A 23099-nucleotide genomic window follows, 5' to 3' on the forward strand; every position below is an offset into this window, starting at 1 on the left:
CTCATGTTACAGACCCCAGACAGGCAAAGCAACAGGGACAGCTCTTTTATTTTGTCGTCACAGAGCAAAAAAAAAAAAAAAAAGGCAAGGAGAGCAGCAGGCACTTTTTGAGGACACCCTCTGCTTTCTCTAAGGTGACAAACAAATCTGAAATAGCTGTAGCCGCCATTTTTCTGAACACCATTACTGTATTGACCAGTATATAAGTCGGCCCAGGATTTTTTGATCACGTTTTAGCATAGAACTTTTAGTATCTCTTCCATGCCAGCGTTCTCTGAAGATGCCAGCCACAGATGCTGGCAAAACATCAGGAATAAACTCTTCTAGAACATGGCCACATAGCCCAAAAAACCCACAAAAACTATTCTAGCATAGACTTTGACATATGAGTTTATACAGTAGATTTTAAGCACTCATAGGCCTTAATACTGTTTTCATTCTAATAGGTGGAACGAGGCCCAGAATTTGCAGCATTTCTAAGCAAAATTGTGGAAGTATATAAATGTGAAGATGAAGTTGGCTTGGAAATCCTCTGTCCAATACAAGGTCAAGCATGTGTAGCAAAATTTGATGATGGAGTATGGTACAGAGCACAGGTAGTTGGTAGGTACCCAGAAAATTTAGTTACTCAAGGATTTTTGTTCTGGTCTTCACAAAAAATGAAATAAATTCTAGGTGGTGATACAGCATCTGAAAAACAAAACAAAAAAAAAAGCAAACAAAAAACCCCCAAAGACTTAAATTACAGGGTAACAATAAATAAACAATACAGTGTAAAAAGTAAACACTTTGGTAGTATAATCTGCTGTTACTCTTATTGAAGAGGACAAGGAAAAGTCCTTTCCATTTGTCTCTCAAAAGGAGTTTGCCTACAAACAATGAGAGTATAAGCCCTTTAGACCATAGTGGAACAGTTGTAGGTCCGAACATTCACATGCAGATGGCAGGGGTTCCAATGGTGCCAACAATAAGAGGAACTGCAGATAGCAGCAATCACAGTGACACAGAGTATCTTCCAGTGACAGGACTGATATGCTCAGATACTTAGGTTCTGAGGAATGTCAGAGAGCTACACCGTAGATGTGTTATGAATGCCTCCAGATCAGTTTTCCAATCTCGCAGATGAAGTAGTTCACTAAGACATCAATACATGATTCAGGCTATAGAGTACAAGATCCCCATAGAACCAGTATTCTCTGCTAGGAGGTTCTCAGGATCTCAATCCTTGTTTTAGTACAAAAAAAAAAAGCAAGAAGAGGCAGTCTGTCTTTAACATAAGAGGAATCTCCTCATCAGAAGATGCAAATTCCATATGGAAACTTAGCACACAAAATGAAGGAACATTGACAGCAAATATTTTTTGGCTTCAGTGGATTTGAAGGAGGCTTATCTTTAGATACTAATATATCCCAGTTGCAGGACATTCCAGTGATTTGCTTGCCTGGATTTATATTACCAGTACAGGTTCTCCTGGGCCATCAGCATCCTCTCATGTGTTCACCAAGCTGCTTATGGCATTAGTAGCTCACCATGAAGTGTATGTTTATCTACCTGGACAATCTGTTGACCACTCCTCAACAGAAGTAGGAATGTCCAGATACCCTTGGACTGCCTATTTCTCTATGGGTTTATAATAGGTGGACAATACCTGCCTTGTTCTAGTCAAATAAACTCGATATCTAGAAGCCTTCATAGACTTCTTAAGTTTCTTCCTGAAGACCAGGAAAAGTTGTATCTTACTGTTCAGAATATATTATGACATCCCTAGGTAGCATGGATGCAGTTGACCAAGTTACCTGGTCTTAAGGGAGCATACAGCAACTGTTATGTGGCCCAGCATTACCTGAGTATTAATGGGTCCTTTCTAGATAACATAGCTTATTGGAGGTGTATTCTGGTTCATGTGCCCTCATTAATAAAAATGTCCCTGATATGATAGTGGTCAGATACTCTTTCTTTGGACAGTCCCATTCAGCACCTCAAGAGAGTAGTGACCACTGGAGATTCATGCCTGAGCAGAAGGGGCTCACCATTGTCCACAGATAGTACAAACTGTGTGGTCTCTGTGAGAAGTCACAGTATCAATTGGTTGTAATTGAAAGCAGTGCAGGGAATATTATTTTCTGTGCAGATAATTCTGTTTCTGGTGTAATTTTGTTTCCTGTACAAGACCTCATACAAATTGAAAAAAATAAGGGGGGGAGTAGGATAAAATTGTAGTGAGTTATACACCCCATCCCACCTCACCCTGATATCAAGCTGAATTATGGCCCGCCTCACCTTGTTACTGAAACAAAAAGCAAACATTCTTGGTCCATATAAGTCTGCTATGTTCACCTCAAATTTTATTGCTTACCCATTGCTTTCTAAAGGATTGCCAGGCCATCAAGAAGTTGAAGTTAAATACGTTGACTTTGGCAATACTGCGAAAATAAAAATGAATGAAATGCGTAAAATAAAAGATGAGTTTTTAGCCCTTCCAGCAAAGGTAAGTGTAAATTATAAGAGTGTATAAAAATGTGCTAAGTATATCTGATGGGGGGAGGGGGGAGTGCACAAATCACAGTTACATTCTAACTGCTTGTGGATCTACATGTTTGTATCTCTGTACTGTACTGTACGTTTTTGTAGTCACTACTCTCACAACATTGTAATTATAACAAGAAGTTCAATATATAGCAGTAGATGTGAATTATGGCGGTTTACAGACCATACCCGTCCCTTTTCCTGACGGATCAGGGCCTCAGCTGCCACAGCAGCAGCCCTGAGGCCCCCTGATCGGCCGCTTTTCGAGGCTGCAGGGAAGCAGCAAAAGGCTGTCTGACTTTCAATTTTTCAGTAATGAGAAGCTGGCTTTTATACTATTCTCAGCTTTGATATGCTCAGTCAAACAGATTTCATTAGTCCTCATGATATAAAAAACAATTTTATCAAGTTGTCAGGTTCTTGCTGCCTAATAAGAAACAAATGGGACCTTTGTGTACATAACTCTTGAGATCCCCCCCTAAAGGAAGAATGTATAAACTATGCCATCTTATATTTTACAATTTAGGCAATCAAATGCAAGTTGGCTCATATTGCACCATGTAAAGGATCAGATGAATGGAGTAGGAAATCAAAAGACAGATTTGAAGAACTAACTGAAGATAAATCTGTGTTTTGTGTTGTTAATGGTAAGGCTTCACCTTTGTATAATTTATTAAATATTAACGGAGCAGATAGGTTGCTTGCTCTAAAGATAGAGAATAAATTTGTTTGATTTATATTCCATTTATCCTCTAAAAGTAGGACTCGGGGTGACTCACAAGATGAAAAAACAGGTACAAATACATTCTCACCCATATAAAGAAAGATATCTTAAGATGGATAACTGTTGCTATCCTTTCTTTGAGATTGGACTTTTACACCTGTTTTAACCTGTATCACAGGACTGTTGTGGTGACAAGTGAAACAAACGTTCTGTGTAAGAACGTGAGCCTTCTTAATATCTTCGGTTTATTTTGAAACAATTTTGAAAGATTCAGTTTTGTTGAATTGATCTTCAAACAGCCTCTCATTTGCCCATACTCCCAGATGATTTATTTTCTTAAGATATTTACATTTAAATGTCCCATCTTATTGTAGAGAAATCTCAAGATAATGTACTGGTCGTTGAGCTCTACGATAGCATGAATGTATATCCTGAGGTGTCTTGTAGTGTTAACAGCATTTTGGTTAAGGAAGACTTGGCTTCTTACATAGAAGGGTAAGTATACTGTTTTGTTCATTTGTCACAGTAGTTATACTTTAGGATGGGTGGATACAGTGCAGGTCTTGGGGCTGTTTTGTGGCCTCAAAGGCTCCACAGGGGATTCAGCCCTCTCAAGGTTACTGAGAAACTAATGTGTGTGTCTCCCCCACCCACCCCCCACCCCAGATTCTGACACTTGGTCGCTCCAGATTTAGGGTGTGTTTCAAATTGTTCCATCTTGTTTGTGGCCTGTATGTATGTGGGCAGCCTGATACTTTCAATGAAGTCTGAGTTTTTGTTGCTTCAAACTTAGTGAAGGTTGAGGGAGACTGTTGCTGCTACCTATCTTATACTTCCAGTATTATTATCACTATTATTATTATTATTATTATTATTGCTATTTTTGACATTTTTGTTGTTTATACCTTTCTTTTATTATTTATACTTAGCCTTTTTGCCAAGTTTGAAATTCAAGGCAGGTTACAAATTAAAATGACTACAATATACAGAGGAACTGCCCTATCTGGAGGTTTGGTTCCTTGATTCCCCATAGATATCAGAAAATGGTGGGTGCTTAAGTCTTTCACTATTTTATATGGCTCTCTGCCATTTTATATATGAGGACTTGAGCCACTTAGCATTTTATATTGAAAGACTCCCATTTAGCTCCACAACCTGGCCAAACAGTCCCAGTGCAGCAGTGGAAGCAAGCTCCAGCCTGGCAGGTGAACACTCAGGCCTGCAAGGCAGACAGCACATGAGCTCCTGGGATTGGAGGACAGAGATGTGTGCAAGCACAAGATTACAATAGTAATATGAAATAGAGTGAAGCACCTGCCCATGTTTCCTCCAATCCCTGGGAGTCTGCCTGCCACCTGCCTGGTTGGAAGAAATCTCAAATGTTTGTTGTTTGCTATTTTCAGTGATTTAAATCTGGGAATCCAGAGTCTGTGAATGAGTAAAGCCCCACTTTAATTATAGTCATCCCACTGTATTCATGGGGTTAAGGGGAATGACCCCCACGAATATGGAAATTACATGAATAAGGTAAACCCTGCCCACCTCCCCTCCGATGCCTTGTATGGCTGTCTGAGACATGGGAGGGGCCAGAGGAAGCTCACCCAGCTTTTCCCCTGCCCTGCCTTTAACTGGCTCTGGGAGTCAGTTAAAGGGACTGGAGGGTGGGAGGAAAGAGGCACAGGAGCAGGCCTCCTTGTCTCCTGCCCTCTCGTCCCTTTAGCTGGCTTCCCATTGCCAGCTGAAGTAATGGAAGGACGGGGAGGAGGAGGAGGAGGAGGCGTGCACCATCCTCTCTTCATCCCCCCCCCCCTTGCCGTGGACAGCTGAAAGGTCAGGGGTTGGGGGAAGAAGAAAGGCTGGTGTGCACCAGCCTCTTTCCATCTCCCCACCCATCCGTCTCTTGCCATGGCCAGCTGAAGGTACAAGGGGGTGGGAGGATGGAGAGAGTCATGAATAATCAAAACTGTGAATCTGAAGTCTGAAAATCTAGAGGGACGACTGTATAATCAAGGTCAACGTTAAAATATAATTAAATCATTAATAATATTTAAACAATTTTGGATGCACGCTTAGGATAAAAAACAGTGCAATTTAAAACTGTTAGAAGTGTAAGAGTGCTATCTTTTACCTTAGTAATTGTTCCAAGGCTGTGATGTTTTCCGCTAATAGAATGGTTTCATCCAAATCTTGGATTGTTGATGTTCCTTCCCCCTATCTTCATACCTCCTTCTTTTGAGTCTAAATCTGCTTTTATGATACAGTGGGCCCTCTCCATATGTTCTGGATCCCCAATCCCCCACATATGGAGAAAAATACGTATGTTCAAACTCCATTAGTTTCAATGGGGGAGTGTTCCCGTGTATGGCACATGTGCCACGGGCGTACACAACATTAATTTTATATCGGCTTAACCTTCTGTGTAAAGTTAAAGCCTCGTATCTCTCTGTCTCTCTCTGGCTTTGCTTCGCGAACGAAGATTGAGGAAGGACTCATCCCGCGCTTTGTACAAGCGCGTTGGTGACTAAAAAGGCCAATTTTGGATAAACAGGTCCGGTTGCAGAAAGCACAGCAGAACGTCTCCTTGGGTGATGTTTCCAGGTTGCGGTTCTTTCTGCGTTGTCGTTTCTCTTCGAGGCTCGTTCGGCGTGAGCTTTTGAAGAAGGCTGCAGCATCATGGATAGTGCGTCTCCATGCCTCCCGATGCAAGGCCAGGGAGGACCATTGTTGGTGATGTATCCGGCCAAGCCTGAGATGTTGTTTCAGGGAGTCCTTGTATCTCTTCTTTGGGGCGCCCCTTTTATGCTGACCCGTGGCGAGTTCGCCGTAGAATACTATTTTGGGGAGGCGATGGTCCTTCATCCTAGAAACATGTCCTTCACGGCGCAGCTGCGACCTCAATATACACACACACACATATACACATACTGTGTGGCCCTGGGAAGGCAGGACTGATTTGCATGTGTATTGTTTTGTTGCTAATGGCAGGCCTCAGGGTGGGAGGGTCTGCAAAAGAGGCTTGGTGTCTGCTTGATTAGTGCTCATTGTCTGCTGGGAAACCCCTGACTCTGAGAGATTTCTCATTTGCATTTGTTGAGTTTTCATCTTGCTATTTTTCAGGCCTAGTAGCCAAACCTTGTTTACTTTAAGGGTTTCCTCTTTCCTGTTGAAATTGTCCAGGTGTTTGTGGATTTCAATGGTTTCCCTGTGCATCCTGACATGGTAGTTGTTGGCATGGTCCAGAGTTTCAGTGTTTTCAAACAGTATTTTATGACCAGGATGGTTTGTAACATTTTCTGCTACTGCTGATTTTTCTGGCTGACTCAGTCTGCAACGTCTCTTGTGTTCCTTGATTTTTGTTGCACACTGCATTTGGTGGTCCCTATGTAGACTTGTCTGCAGTTGCATATATAGTATGCAATAAACTCCTGCTGCTGTGAGAGGGTCTCTCTGGTCCTTGGCTGAGCAAAGCATTTACTGGATTTTCTTTGGTTTGTAAACCACTTCAAGGTTATGTTTCCTCATCAGTTTCCCTCTTCTGTCAGTGACTCCTTTGATGTATGTTAAAAATACCTTCCCTTTGGGTGGTTGGTTGTCTTCCTTCCTCTGGGTTTTTCTGGGCCTGGCAGCCTTTCTGATGTCTGAGCTGGAATAACCATTCTGTTACATTAATGTTACTTGATATTTGATATTAGATGTATGATATATGATCTATTATGTGTGTTATGGAAATATTTGTTTTTAATAATAATAATAATAATAACAATAACAATAATAATAATAGGTATTCACATGCTGATGGAGTGAAGACTAGGCAGGTGCCATTTTAGCCTCTCTAGGGAGAGATTTCCAGAATCTAGCTGTAGCTGTTGGGAAGGCCCTTGTTCATGTCTACATCAACTGTGCAGGCAGTCGGACTGAGAGACTGACTGTTAGCCAGTCAAGCTGTTGGAACAAGGCAGTTGTATGTTTCTTTAACCAGCCTGTTAATATTCAAGTACAACACTTTGTACCAGCTGAAGTTTCCAAACATTCTTCAAGGGCAGCCCCATGTATGGAGTATTGAAATAATCCAAATGGGATATAGCTAAGGCTTATCCCATTATGGTCAAATCAACTATCTCCAGGATCAGGCACAGTTGGTGCACTAGTTTTTAAGAGTACAAAAGTATTCTTGTAGAAACTGCAGAAAATGGACCTCTAGGTTCAAGGCTAAATCCAAGCATAGATAGATAGTGTGAACCTGCATCTTCAGGTTATAGATAACCTCATCCAGGACAGGCTGTACCCTGTTATCTTCCTTTCAGCTGACCAGGAATACTTCTTGTCTGGACTAAGCTTCAGTTGGTTTTGCCTTATGCAATCCATTTTTGATACTTGACCAGGCAGTATCTATACATGACAACAGAACTGTGTCAAATTACTCCACACCTCCCAGTACAGAAAACAAGGTCCAGAGTGTTAGCAGCAGCATGAATGGGGTCAGGTACTACTTGGGACAGACACATAGTTGTCATGGAGGCCATGACATATTCTGAGCTCCTCCTGGGAGAGTGGAAGTAGATACAACAGTATTTTAAAATAAACTATTATATCTTCCACAGTAGTATCAAAGTGTCTACCAAGTCTCATAATGAAATATGGGATCCGTCTTTTGAAGAAATTTGTAAAACAAAGAAAACAAGATTAACATGTGGAAATCAAGACTTGTCACAGTTTGCAGATGTGGAATTAGTCTGTAACAAAGAATTGCAAGTGAGAATTAACCATGTTATATCACCAAGCAGGATCTTTGTACATTTTATGTCATTAGAACCAATTCTGGAAAGGTGAGAGAAATTGATATTTTATGTATTTCCTTGGTTAAAACACTGAGACTATATCACTGAGTCATATGCTTGTCATATGTAAGTAGTTTGTGTTGCTGTTGGAAATGGCAGGGTCATAATAGTCTTGCAAAAAAATAAATACTGCAGTGATGACTGGTAATGGTGGTATTTTGTGCTATATAGTTTTCCTTAATATTGGGGGCCAAAATGTTTTCTAAGAACAACTTGGATTCTCCTCCTTCCCCCCAATTTTAGGTATTTTTTGTTCTTTTTAAGATGGGTTTTTCCCTCAAAGTGGAAAAGCCAAAATCTACCAATGTAAAAATCAATAGAATGGATACTGAAAACTTTTTTCCAGCCATGGAGGGAGGGAGTCCTCAATTGAGTTAGTTCCCTCCTCTCGCTCCAATAGGCAGGGACTAGGAAGTTTCAGGTGACGTCAAGGAGGGAATGCCTCTGACTTTCCAGTCTTGTTCCTGCCTCACTCCAGATAGTTCATTCTTCCTCTTTCTCTCCCCTTCTCCATCTTTCCAAAAAATAAAATCCTTTTCCTTTCCCTTCCCTCCCTTCCTTCCGAGTGCAGGACTAGATAGGGAGTTAGGAGCTACAACATGGAGGATGTGGAAGAGAGCCCTGGCATGTCCGGGGAATCCTTGCAGTTTGAGGGCGCAAGCAGGGACCCCCAGAGCAGTGCAGCCGGAGGAGGGAGAGCCCTTATCTCCAAGCCCAGATGCGCCACACCACTTGCACCCTCCCCGGGATCGGGAAGGGGTGGTGTAGCCAACTGAGCCCATTGAGCATGCTCTGCCTCTCCTGGCGGCCTCTCCCTTCACCCCCCCTCCCCCAAGATTTCCTCCCTTCTGGCCCCCCTAATCACTGTGCAAGCGTCTGCCATAGCAGGCCAGGTCGCCCCATTCCCCCTTACTCCACCTCCAGGCCATGCCCAGTGGGATACCAGCAGCCCTACCTCCTTCCTAAAATCCTCCCAGGGACGCTGTCAGGGGGCACAATGATTCCTCCCACCAGGCTCACTCCCCCTCTTCAGTGCCAGCCAGATCTTCATCAGAGGCTATTCCAGCCAATGAGAGGGGCAAATTCAAACCTAGGCTCCACAAACACCACAGAGCTGTTAAAAGCGACGATAAAAAGCCGGCCAAACCCACACACTCTAAGGCTTCCCATAAGAGAAAGGCGACATCTTGTGGCCATCAGACAAACTACAAGAAAGCTAAATTGCTACTTTCCACTCATTCCTCAGATGAATCTATGGATAACTCCCAGTCACAGTCAGTCTCTGAGGGGGGTGAAAATGAACTTTCTGAAGAAGAGGAGATGGATACCCCCCTTTCCCCTTCTTCTGCCAGACTATTTACTGCTGATGATTTTTCCATTCTCCTGAAAAAAGCCATTAAGGCTCTGGAATTGTCTGACACACCCAAACCAATTCAGGTTCTAGACACTGATTTGCCTCGGGGAAAGGGTGACTCCTTCCTACGTCCTTGTTCTCGTTGCACAGAGGTCGTATTTCCTGCTGATTTTATGAGAGTGGTAAGAGAAGAGTGGTCCAAACCCGCAACTGTTAGATCAAACCCTTCAGCAGTTAAGCAATTTTACACCTTACCAACCTCAGTGATGTCAAAATTTCAAGTGCCCTTGGTTGATGCACCGGTCTCGCAACTCGTGTCCTCAGCCATTTATGCCAAAGACAATGATGACACTAAAAATCCCAAAGACAAAAGAACAGAATCAGCCTTAAAAAGAAGTTTTGAGGCTCCTTCCACAGCCATCAAGGCTTCATCTTCTGTCTCTGTCCTCTCAAGGGCTGCTTACGACTGGGCCAAAGACCTTATCCAGCTAGTGCCCAAAGGTGACACCAAGCTCCGTCAGGGTATAAATAAGCTAGTGAAGGTTCTGGCATTCACTTCAGACGCTTCACTTGACAGCATTGAATTTTGTGCCAGAGCCCAGGCTGCCTCCATCCCGGTGAGAAGGCAGATTTGGCTAAAAAATTGAGAAGTTGATATGAGATCCAAACAGAACCTCACAATGGCTCCCTTTGGGGGATCCAAACTCTTCGGTGATGAGCTAGACCCTATACTCATCGAGACTAAAGACGAAAAGAAGGTGCTTTCATCCTCATATAGACGCGACGACAAAAAAGCCCTCCCGCCAAGGTCAATCATCTGGTCATTCCTTTCGTAACAACAACAACAACTCCTTTAAGCAGAGACAACAGATATGGAAAATAACAAGAATGGTCTGATCGAAGATTTCCCCCTAATCATCAGTCACAGTCTAGAGGCTTTGGAAAAACCGCCTCCAACAACCCTGGATCCTCCAACCCTGGAAAACAAGGAACCAATCAGCGATCCTGACTACCCACTGGATCTGGTGGGAGGCAGGCTACAACATTTCCACCATGTTTGGCAAACAACCACCTCAGACAGATGGGTCTTGTCGACTATTTCACAGGGCTACTTGATAGACTTTATTCATCTTCCCCGCGACCACTTCACAGTCTCACCAAGGTCGAAGCATCCACACAAACACCACCTGATGCTGGAGGCCATCGATCTCCTACTCAAGATAGGGGCAATCAAAATAGTCCCACCTCCTGAGAGGTACAAGGGGTGCTACTCCATCCTGTTTATAATACGCAAGAAAAGCAAATCATGGAGGGCAGTCCTAGACTTTTTTAAAGAGGGTCAACAAGAGTGTCCGAAAACATCATTTCAGAATGGAGACTCTAAAGACAATATTAGAGTCTTTAAAACCACAAGTCTACATTGCGTCTCTAGATTTAATGGAAGCTTATTTACACAATTGGATACACCACTATCTCACCACCGATACCTCTGCTTTTGTTACAACAAATGTTACTTCCAATACAAGGCGCTCCCATTTGGCCTGTCATCAGCCCCGAGAGTTTTCAGCAAAATAATGATAGCCTTAGTCGCACACTGGAGACTACAGGGCTTATACGTCTTCCCATATTTAGACGATTTACTGATTGCCGCCCCAACCTTTCAACAGGCCTCCAGCGCTGTCACAGCGGTGTTACATTCGTTGTCTCCATGGTTTTCTGGTAGATCATGGGAAGAGCCACCTTATCCCTTCTCAGTCAATTCTACACCTAGGATCATTGATAGACACCTTTGAGGGAGTTGTATCATTATCGCCACAAAGGATAAAGGCCATTTAAGACTTGATAACCTCCATTCTCCCCTTACCCTCGATAGATCTACTTCTCCTCGCAGGGCTTCAGGGACTCATGATATCAGCCATGCCCTGTGTCCCCTGGGCTCGATTTTACTCAAGGGAACTGCAATGGCTGCTTCTACCCTTTCAACAGATGATTACTCAAAAGATAGACAAAGGAGTCCTTGTGCCCCAAAGTGTAAAAAGGTCACTACAGTGATGGATGTCCAATCGAATACAGCTGGGACGCCCGATATGGCTTCTTCAACAGATACGAATAACCACAGATGCACGTCTGCACGGATGGGGTGCCACCCTCGACACACACGTGGCTCAGGGCAGGTGGTCAGATCTCAAAAGAACCCACAGTATCAATTGGCTGGAGCTCAGGGAGATCTGCCTGGCCTTTCTGGTCTTTGTCCATCTCATAAACCACACCCATGTTTTGGTCAGGACGGACAACATCACAGCAAAAGCACATGTCAACAGAGAGGGCAGAACCAGATCACGATTGCTGATGCAGGAGACCAAAAGTCTAATAAGCTGGTTGGAAACCAGCCTCCTGTCTCTAAGGCCCAAACACATAAAAGGGACTCTAAACACCAAAGCAGACTGGCTAAGCAGGACAGACATAGACCAAGCAGAATGGCATCTCCATCCAAAAGTATTTCAAATGATATCCCGAGCTCTGGGGACTCCTATGTTGGATCTATTTGCATCTCCAATAGACCATCAGCTGCCAAGATTTTTCTCCCGATTTCCATCTCAGGGCTCAGAGGACACAGACGCCCTACATGCTCCGTAGCCTCCGAGTCTGCTCTAGACCTTTCCTCCGATCCTGATGGTATCCAGGTGCCTGCTAAAGCTAAGAAGTGAAAGATCAACCCTGATACTGGTTGCTCCACATTGGCCGAGAAGGGCCTGGTTTCCAGAAATCTTATCCCCGTCACAGGACAAGTTCAGACTATCTCTTCGCCCAGACCTGTTATCCCAAGGTCAGATATTTCATCCAGATCCACAATGGCTCAGTCTTCATGCATGGAGACTGAACACCTCATCCTGTTAAGAGATGGCCTAAACTCTCAGGTAGTTGATGCCATCATCCAGTCTAGAAGACCTTCGACTAGGCAAATATATGAATATACTTACCGCAACTTCACTTGGTGTAACTCAAATAATATATCTACATTCTCATTTTCAGTAGGTGACCTTCTCCTCTACCTTCAACAAGGACTTGTCAAGGGACTCAAGCCCAACACTCTAAAAAGACAAATATCAGCAGTAACTTTGGCTCTACCTGTCAAACTGTCAAGTCAGATTTCTTCCCAACCTTATGTCAAGAAATTCTTGAGGGCGGCTACACTATTTGGCTCACCCATAGTTCACCGTTATCCAACTTGGAACCTACATTTAGTGTTGGCAGCTCTCACTACAGCTCCTTTTGGACCACTACACCAAACGGACATCAAATTCCTTACTTGGAAGGTGTTATTTCTTATAGCCATTACCTCTGCCAGAAGAGTCTCTGAGCTAGCAGCCTTGTCAGTCAGATCGGAGCTTTGTTCTTTCAGAGAGGACTCGGTGGTGTTACGTCTAGACCCAACATTTATTCCCAAAGTCAACTCTACCTTCCAAGGGTCCCAGGAGATTGTGTTACTGTCTTTCTGTCCTAACCCCAAAAAACAATTAGAAAAAACCTGGCACACGCTAGATGTCCGAATCTACATCAAGCATACACGCCGTTTTCGTACTTCTGATCGCCTGTTCATCTCTTTTGCTTCATCATCTAAGGGCAAAAGAGACTCCTCCACCACACTATCTAGATGGATAAGAGACTGCATATACAAATGTTACACCTCTAATAGCTCTTCTGTCCCATGAGCTATCACTGCCCATTCCACACGCAGTGCCGCCACGTCGGCTGCCCTCTCCACAAATGTCCCCCTGTTAGATATATGTAGGGCTGCCACTTGGGCTTCCTCCTCCACCTTTGTCTGCCACTACCATTTGAATGTTTTCCAATCCGCAGAAGCTTCGTTTGGTAGGCGAGTCCTCCAAGCTATTGTCTAGTTGCCATTGTCAGTTCTCCCTCCCACAGTAGATAGCTTTGGCATATCCCAATTGAGGATTCCCTCTCTCCATCGCTGGAAAAATGAACATTGGCTTGCCTTGTGATATGTTTGTTTTCAGCGATGGAGGTGATGGAATCCTACCCTCCCAGAACTGAGGTCACACTTTGGTTTTGGAGAGGACAAGCGAGAAACAAGTTGTTTTTTACATAGTTTTCTATTGTTAACCTACTATATGTTAGTGTTAAATAATCTTTAACTTCGGCTGTTTCAACGACTGGAAGGTCAGGGGCGTTCCCTCCTTGACGTCACCTGCAACTTCATAGTCCCTGCCTATTGGAGCGAGAGGAGGGAACTAACCCATTTGAGGATTCCATCGCCTCCATCACTGAAAACAAACATATCACAAGGTAAGTCAATGTTCATTTATGGAATGCTAATGATAAAAATGTAATTTTGGGGGAAGAGAATTTGAAATGTACTGTGTAACTTTTTAAGAGGGAATGTTCTATGCGCTGGCAGAAGAAATTCAAGAAATCCTCCCAATTTACATTCCTAAAGGACAGCATAAAGACCCTGATTCTTGACTTCCATAAGCTTTATAGGAGATACAGATGGCCCTGCCATGTTCTCCCCAGTGCATGCCACTGTGCTAGTGTGATTGTGTGTGTGGTGCTGCACCATTGGAAAGAACAGGATTTGGGATCCTGCATTTTTTGTAATCTGTGAGGGGGTCCAGAAAGGAACCCCTGCGGTTATGAAGAGCCGACTGTATTACAAAACTAATATACAATATTATCATGGTTCCTGTACAGTTTTATAATCTGCTCACTACACTTTATGTGAGTGTGAGTGTGCATGCACGCACTTTCATGTCACCTGTCGACTTAGGGTGAATTATGGCCTACAGCATCTGGTATTCATTGGTGATCTCCCATCCAAGATCAGATAGAATCTAGTGCCTTTAGAGAAGGAGTTCCCAACCTGTACTCCGAGGAGCCCTTACCGCTCCGTGTTTACTTCCCAGGTCTTTTGTGGCCATTTCAGGAAAATGAAAGAATGAAATTAAAGACTAAGAATATATTCTTATATATACTCCTGAACACCATCAACTCCTAAGACATAGGGTAGGTCTTTTAGGGGCTCTGCCATAGAAATAAGGGCTCTGCGAGTCAAAAAGGTTGGGAACCCCTGCTTTAGAATATTTAGTCCCTTACTACACTCCTACCTCTTTTTGAAATTACAAATAATATAATGTTATTGTAGTAACAAGTCATGTCTAAAAGTATCTTTACGCTGCCAAAACAGATCCCCCCCCCCCCCCAGAATAGAACTGAAGATTGATATTCAATTATCTTTTCCTGGTTTTCTAAAATGTTAGTTTACAGGAGAGGATGACTGATACTTACTTGAAGTCTAAGAGTGAAACAATTACCTGGACAGTTGATATGCATTGTGCTGCTTACATAGAGGATCTGAATCAATGGCAAAGAGGCCAGATCAGCAGGATTGTTTCTGAAAACAGTGTGGAGGTAAATAAAGTCATAAAAATCATTAAATGAACTTCAGCTATGGTAATTTTACTCATTCTGACTGGGATTCAGGGATAAAAACAAAGCACAGTTGACCCATACGTACTGAAAACAGAAACATAGAATTGAAAGGGGCCCTATGGGCCATCAGGTTCAACCCCCTGCTTAATGCAGGATCTCCAGTTAAAGAATCCCCAGCAGGATCCCAAACATGAACATCCTAACCTTACATAATCAAATAGCAGAATCTCCATAGAAGAGGTGGCATCAGCAAGCATTGGTCATTCCCAAGTTTGACAGAGGTACACGCCCATTGGGTGAAAAATAGGCGTGAACTCATCAGAACTATCCTGTAAGGGATGAGCATGCGCAGTGATATGGGATCCTGGCTGCCTGGGTGGTGGGAAGAAGAATATGGCTAACAGTACATGTGGCTTAATCTGTAGAACTAAGCATGTAAATTCTTCCAAGGAATCTTCATGTTATAAGCCACAAGTGATATTGACAGCTAGGAATGTGTAATGACAGAATATTTCTCATGCTTGAAAAATGGCAGGAAATAAAATTACTGTTTCCCCCACTTCAGAAATGTGAGATAATTACAGTGTCTCTTCCCTCACAAGAGGTAGAGCTCGCCCAGTCCAGTGAGGGACAGAAAATTCTTTTGAAATTTATTATTTTGGAAGCTACAATTAAACAGCAAGGGTGCAAGAGTCTTCATTTTCACATTGGAACAGTCTAGCAAGCAACACAGGAAGCTTTCTTGGCAGTACTATAATGCACTGAACTCGAGTTACTGAGTACTAACCAGGGCTGAATAACCCTGCATAGCTTTCAAGATCCAGATGATGTTGGACTGCAGCTCCCAGTATTCCTCAGCATTGGCTACACTAGCTAGAGGATGCTGGAACTTGCAATTCAACAGTAGCTGGACTCAATAACTCTACTGAAAAGCAGGGACGAGAAAGAGAGAATTAGAGCTTGGAAAAATTTTGGACTACAGTTCCCATAATTGCCCTCCCAGCTATAGAACCTGTAGTTAAAACTGATCCCAGCTTGTTGTCTTCACTCTGTCTTCCTCATAAACTGTACTAACCTACCTTCCTCTCCCCTTCCCATGTGCCATTTTCTGTTCTAGCTTTGACAAATTTGAATCCAGTCATTGCAAAAATAACAAAAACACACTATTTCAACATCTCATTGGCAAGACATCTTATGTTGTTTGCTAGACTTTTCCAATGTGAAAATGCACAGACTCTTGCACCCCTGCTTTTTAATTGCATTGATGCAATAAAACTTCCAAAACTGCTCTTCCCGCATTTACTTCTTTTTGCAAATGAAGCGTTTGAAAATTGTCACACCTATGCAATCATGGTAATTTTCTTGCCTTGTAAATAAAACAGTTAAAGGGGCCGAGAAATTCATATTCATATACAGTTTGCTTTTGGGATCCGTGGTCTTGCCGTCCGTGGATTCAACCATTAGTGGATGGCAAGCCCACATTGAAGTGGTAGCAGAAGAGGAAGAGCCAGTAATGACCGCCAGCTGCCCACCCACCTTCGCTGATGAGAGCCGGGAGAGAGGTAGGAAGGAAGGACGACAGCTTGTGCAAGATGAGACTTTAAAGTACTGTTGTTTTTTCATGGTCTCTGTGACCCACACGACTGGGTTATCCTGCACCTTCACAGTGCTTCTTTCGGAGCATTCTATAGCGTTCTAAAGTGTTTGGGAAGTGGACTCTCCCATCTCTAGCTGCTCTGTATAAGGGGCTTCCTGCTGAAACCTACCCATTCCTTTTCATCTGCAGCTTGCCTCATCAGGAACAGTGTTTGCTTACTTTGACCGAAGAATTTCATCAGACCATTGATTATCAGTGTTGACTGTATACTGTAGCTACGTTATCCCTCTGGGCTTCTTTGACAACACTGACTTCCTTCAAGAAGCATGTTGAATGCAGTACCAAGATCCAGGGTTGGGATAGACCTTGAGAGAGTAGGATGTGGACTCCTGCTGCCAACCGTTGACATGAAAACAGGCAACGGCACCAGTCAATACGGAAGGGAATTCTGCTTTGGTCTCAACTGCTATTGGGCCTTACAAATATAAGAGCAAGTGATCCTTAGTGGGGACCATTTGTATGCCTACTAAGAAAGTCCATGGTGGTACCAACGACAGCTGATCCCACCCTCGACCTCCTGGAAGTCTCTAAAAGTGGAGATGCAGGCTGTGCAAAAGCACAACACAACAAAAAAGAAGAGATCAAAGGAGCACGTTCTTCCTCGACCTTCCTCTCACTCCACTGCGGAGGCTACCATAGTCACTGAAGCTTCTACTCTTACCTGCAAAGTTATATATAAGATGGCTTTTCCAGAGAGAGTGGTTTCACCTTTGCTAGCTTCTCTGAAGTGGTGTACCATGGTCATTGAGACTGTCAAAGACTAAAGGTCAGCCAACCAGGCTTCTGAAGGCGAAACACTCAAGTCATCCATAATTAAAGTAACAGTCTTGCCTTCTCTGGTCCAAGCTTTGGTTTGCATTAAGCCTCTCCCTGCCATTCCACCAACACATCGACACTGCCACTGTTATAATGTCTATTCATGTTCAGCATCTGGTTTGGACATCTTGCTGGTGCTACTAGAACAGGCAGCATCAACCATTCCACCATGATGGTGGTCATGGCCAAAGACAACATTAGAGATTACAGATACAGTCAGCCCTCAGTTTTCACAAGGCTCTGTTTTGAACCCTCCGCCCATCCACAAAAATGGAAACTCGCAGATATTCAAGCCCCATAGGCTTGGATGGGAATGCATGCCCCATTTTAACCCCCTCTTTTTGCTGCTCGTGAGTAAGCGAGAGCCGTGAACTGCAAGTCTACGAAAGCAGAGGGTCAACTGTATAGAGCTCCTTCACGGGATTTCTACTGGGGGCTCTTGGTCATATGATAGTCTCCCTGAGCAGTATACTCATCACTAAAGAAACAGGTTACTCAACCCATCAGTCAAGGTATAAGAGGGTTTGATTCAGGTTACATCCTTTCATGTGCACTTGCTTCCATTCAACAAGGTGAGGAATACAGGACCAAGCATGTATTAAGGTAGCCAGTACCACTCAGGAGCAAATCTAGCACCAGCGATCCCAGTTTAGGGCATAGTGGAAAATACCAAAGATGATATCCTGCCTTCTGTCTCTACTGTTGCAGACCAGACTGTCTAACTTTTCTCAGTGTCAGGAACTTTGGGTCCAAGCTCTGATTTGGACTCCCAGCCTTTGATCATGTTGGGTGGCATTGACCAACCAATGATGTCAAAGCATTCGAGGGTCAAATGCTACAAACGGCTAAGTTCTTTGGCGTGCAGGTATAACAGGAGCAAACTTCTATTGAGGATCTAGTTTTTCACCGATTCATTCGCAAACAGTTTTACCGGTTCTCCTTTACCTGATGCAAATTATCAGGAAGTTGTGCTCGACTCCATCATCAATCCTGTCTATCAAGCTTGAGATCCTTTACAAAGTAGATGATGCAGCCATTCCTCCTCAAGGGCAGCATCCAAAACCTAATTCGATCTTTATCAATACTGCCCAAACAAAAGCCTCATGTTGTCTGCATTCCACACCTGCAGATACGGAGGGCAAGAAGCTCCATGTTAGAGGCATACATTTTATGCTTTGTCTGTTCTCATCCAAGTTCTCAAATTACTTGGTTTGTATGGACATCTAGAATCAGTGGGAGAAAATGACACTGTTTCTGAACAAGCTTGGGGATGAGAATCACAGATGGGCTTCTCTCCTGTACTTGAAGGCTCATAAGTTGGCAGGTCATCAGATGATGACATCTCGTCACATTGCTTGGCTACGGAAGTAAAGCAAGTGTGGTAACTCCATTGCCATGCTTGCCTCCATTCTTCAGGCCAATCCAGATAAACCCACACTATTGTTGAAGACCTCCTCTTTGATGATGCCAGCCTCTTTAACTTTGAGACCAACACCAGGTTGGACACAAGTTTATTCAGAGGGAGTTTGCCATTGCCATCCTCTGAGGCTGAGAGAGTCTGCCTTGCCCAGGGTCACCCAGTGAGTTTACATGATTGAGCCAAGATTCAAACCTTAGTCTAGAGTCATAGTTCAGTACTCAAACCAGTACACCACACTGGCAGGTAAGTACAGACAGTCTTCTAAAAGGATCTACAGTCCTTCTAGACCCAGATTTCTCAGCAATTACCAATCGGCAGTGCCCTGGTAAAAAAAAAAACAGTTTTGGAATCTGGGTAAAATCTTTTGAAGAATATAGCCTGCATATTTCTTTCAGTCAGTTGGATGCATATAGCTAGACTAGTCTAAGTGCAGTTTTCTGCCTTCTTCTTCAGCATCCTGCAAAGTGGTCAAATGATCTTGCTGAAGGGAGTGAGCTATGTATGTGTTTTGGGAGTAAAAACTTGGTAATTGGTCGATATTTTCCCTGTGTGCTCTGAGTCCTTTCATCGCTGGAAGACAGGTTCTGAATGCAATCCATTGTTCATTGCAGGTGTTCCTCATTGACCTTGGTGCAATAAAAAATGTGGAAAGTAAGGATTTAAGAGAACTTAAACATGATCTGAAGACACCCAAGCCTCTAGCAGTGGAGTGCTCATTAACAGATATAAGGTAATTTCCCCGTTAAATACAGTTCAGAAACATGATTACTCCTTGTCCTGCAAACTTTACAGCTTATATTCTATCTGTTTCTAGCCACAAAAAGACATTTCCAGTTTTCCTTTAAGACAGCATCTAAATTTGATTCCTAAAATTATGTGATTTCTTCACTTATTAAAAAAAAAGACATAAAAGCTGGAAAATTTAAAAATATATATTCTAATAGTATTGTGGAACAGACTCTCCTGCAGAAATAGTACAAACAGCTGTGGGAAATAATATTATTTAACTGTAACAGAACATATTTCCCCATGGTCTTCAACTTTCCTTTTTAGGCCAGCTGGTGGGACTGAGCATTGGACAGCAACAGCATGTGATGCTCTTAGAAATCACTTAACGGGAAACGTGGTGACCCTAATAATACAGGTTTGTAGTTATAGTAGTAAATATTTGATTTATTATTCCAGGTTTTCTTTCAGGAAGAACTAGTACCTTCTCTGTTTTAATTGTATAATGTCAGATATTGGAGCATGCTTGTTATTGTCATATGTCTTGAAGTCATTTCTGATTTATGGCAACTCTAATATTAATCTATCATGGGATTTTTCTTGGCAGTATTTGTTCACAAGGAGTTTACCTTTGCCTTCTTCTGAAACTAAGAGAAGGTGACTTGCTGAAGGTCATCCAGTGGGTTTCCATGGCTAAGCAGCAATTCAAACCCTTTTTTCCAGAGTCATGATCCAATGCCCAAACCACTACACTATTCTGGCTCCATGCTTGGACTCCTGGAATTCTGCTCTAGCATTGACATTTGGTGTAGGTTGTTATCTGTCACATGCTTTCGTTATTAACACATATGAGGTTATAGATTCTCCTTGCAAGTTGTGTAAGACACACAAGTGCATTATAGTGTTGAACTAAGACACAAACAGTCTATTAAGCCAGGAGACTCACTAGATGATGATGTGCCAGTCAGTTTTTCTCTTAAAATTCACCCCAGGTTTTTTGAGAGTAGAAACTGGGGAGGAGGATGAGAAGAACTGTCTATGTTGCTTTGAGTTCATTGGGGGGGAAAGGCAAGAAAGAAATACAATTAATACATTTTTGCAATTTGCTAATGTGGCATTGGGAGAAATGGCACCCATTCATAAATATATTTAAAAGGAAGCAGATAATGTTTTCCAAAACTCTAGCATTACAATTTCCAAATTTCCATCAGTGTCCATTAGCAGAAAGTTAGGCAGAAAGATGATACGAATCCAGAGAAAATGGCCTGATATTGTCACATACTGAAAAATGAGTAGTCCATTGTATATGAAAGTGATGACCAGTTTCTGCAGACTGAAACTGTACTGCTGTGCAATATTAATGTGCAAAATACTGATAAGAAATATTGTTTGTTTCAGGAAATTAATTCTTCACCATTACCTGTGAAAATACGTAATAAAGATGAAAGGATGTGTGCTGATATCTCAGAATATATGATTAAGAAAGGTCTAGCACTTAGGGGGGAAAGGTATGCATTTTTAAAAAAATACAGTGATATGTTGTTATTTATCTTAGGGTTAAAGATAAAAAAAATTCCATAATTCTGGAAAATAAAATGGAAGCCTTAGTTTTATGTTTGAAACATTTGATTGCTTCTTGACAATAAATTTGTGAGTCTATTCTCTCAGTCGTCAAACTAAGACTGATCTTCTTTGTAGAATTTTTGTAATTATTGAGATAAATACATGTGAAGTGCTTTGAACACTTGAAATTATGTATTTACAAAATACTTTTAATTTATTATTTGAATGTGCTTGATTTTTTAAATTCCTGATCAGGCCAACACTTCAGATAGGCTCATTTTAATGTGTTCATCAGTAGTAAAACAACTTTATGGGCTAATCAGAAGTATAACTCTTTAAAGAAATTTCTGCAAATACTTTGCTATCCTACCCTTTCTCGTGATTTGTCATTGAAACTTGCATTATTCTTGAGATTAACAAAACAACATCCAGAAAAAAAGTATAGTTTAAAATATTTTCTGGAGATGGGCAACTGTAGCAGGCCCAAAGCTGATTTTGTGCTCCTGGTTTCATCTAGGGCTTCACCACAATGCAGAAATAATGCAGTTGCCTAGGACTGCATAGACTGCAAAAAGTGCCAAAAATGAGAGGACGGGGGACTCTCTCCCAGTTGCTCTGAGAGAGAAGGCAAGGGCCTCTCCCTTGCTCCCTCCCTCTACCTCATGGCCTTGGGCTGAGCCAAGGGGGGCGGGGAGCTGAGAAAGGAAGCGGGCAGCCATTGGCTGTGGCTGAGGGGGCGGGGCGTATATCCAGCGGGATGGGAGCTTGCCATGGCGGTTTGCCAGGAGGGAACAAATTGCAGGCCCTGGCAGGTAGCCCCTGCCCCCTGGCTCAGTGCCCCTCCCAGACTGAGGGAAGCCCCCCTGCTCTAGGTCGCTGGGGGCAAAGCTAGGCAGCGGGTGCTAAAGTTGGAGGTAAGCAGCGATCAGGACGGAAGGGAGGGGGAGCTGGCAAACTCGCGAATAATCAAAATCGTGAGTTCCAAGACCGCAAATAAGGAGGGCCAACTGTAGTTTGATTGACTGTGATTTGATTTCTTCAACTGTTGACATGCTTTCTATTGAACCTTGTTTAGAAGGCTGAAAGCTGATGCAAGTACACCATCTTCCTCCATCCCCTGTGAAATGCCATTCGAGCAAAATAATACAGATGCAAACAACTTGCTTGCAGAAGCAGAAAGTCCTGCAATGTCTTTTGAACCAGAGAAGGGGACTAACTTTCTGCCAGAAACAGAAAGTCCTGCAATGTCTTCTGAACCAGAGAAGGGCACTAACTCTTCAGTTAGTAAAGAAGAAGATGCAGAAGGATCTATGGCTCAGCCTATGGTAGTTGAGACATACAAGCCACCAGCTATTCCAAGCGTGAATCACTTCAGTGCTATAATTAGCTGTATTTCAGACAATGGAACAATTTATGTGACCCCACAGTCAGAAGGTAAAATATAAATAATAGTCATACAGTAATGATATTCAGTTAAAGGTATAGTATGTGATTACTTACTGAGCATGCCATCTTAAAGCAACTTCCATAAATTGGCTGTAATGAGAGGTAAGGTACCCCTTACTTACAGCAGGATCCTGTGCACAATACCAACAAGAAAACCCTGCTCAGTTGAGTAGTTGCCGGCATTCTACACAGTATCATTCAGATTGCAGTTTCTGTTAACTGAACCTCTGATTGCACCTGTTTACATTTAGAAATAACTTTAATAATCCCGGCAGTTGGTTAATGCCCATTTCTGCCCAGGCTAGGCATGAGTCTTGAAGCCTGTAGTTTAAAGAGAGACCTCTGGATTCCTCTTAAGCCTAGAATCATCTTTCTTTGTTTTTCAGAGCACCAGTCTCCTTCAGAATGCTCCGCTTAGCTGCTACTGTAGTACTTTTTTCCCTTCTCCAAACAGCTTTTAGAAAGACATATATATTTTGTTACCCTTCTCTTTTATATTTCTCCTCTGGGTTACAGCTCCAGTGAGTAAAGTGACTTGACTGCTTAGTGATCTGAGCAGTCTAAATTGATTGAGA

The 23099-nt window shown here is 42.7% G+C and overlaps 1 protein-coding gene across 4 annotated transcripts in view; it reads left to right on the forward strand.

Moving 5' to 3' along the window:
- The window catches only part of RNF17 (ring finger protein 17), a 111728-nt gene that overhangs the window by 37141 nt on the left and 51488 nt on the right, over positions 1–23099 (forward strand). For 2 of the 4 annotated variants that reach the window (XM_042461114.1, XM_042461116.1), the window contains exons 17-26: positions 447–603; positions 2373–2488; positions 3053–3173; positions 3625–3745; positions 7852–8076; positions 14725–14875; positions 19401–19519; positions 19843–19933; positions 20914–21023; positions 22154–22512. In XM_042461114.1, coding sequence (XP_042317048.1) covers positions 447–603; positions 2373–2488; positions 3053–3173; positions 3625–3745; positions 7852–8076; positions 14725–14875; positions 19401–19519; positions 19843–19933; positions 20914–21023; positions 22154–22512 — 1570 coding nt within the window. The remainder of the gene's footprint in view (positions 1–446; positions 604–2372; positions 2489–3052; positions 3174–3624; positions 3746–7851; positions 8077–14724; positions 14876–19400; positions 19520–19842; positions 19934–20913; positions 21024–22153; positions 22513–23099) is intronic. The other 2 variants (XM_042461115.1, XM_042461117.1) reach the window with 2 other exon arrangements.

Source organism: Sceloporus undulatus, chromosome 3 (genome assembly GCF_019175285.1).
Source record: "Sceloporus undulatus isolate JIND9_A2432 ecotype Alabama chromosome 3, SceUnd_v1.1, whole genome shotgun sequence".
NCBI lineage: Eukaryota > Metazoa > Chordata > Lepidosauria > Squamata > Phrynosomatidae > Sceloporus > Sceloporus undulatus.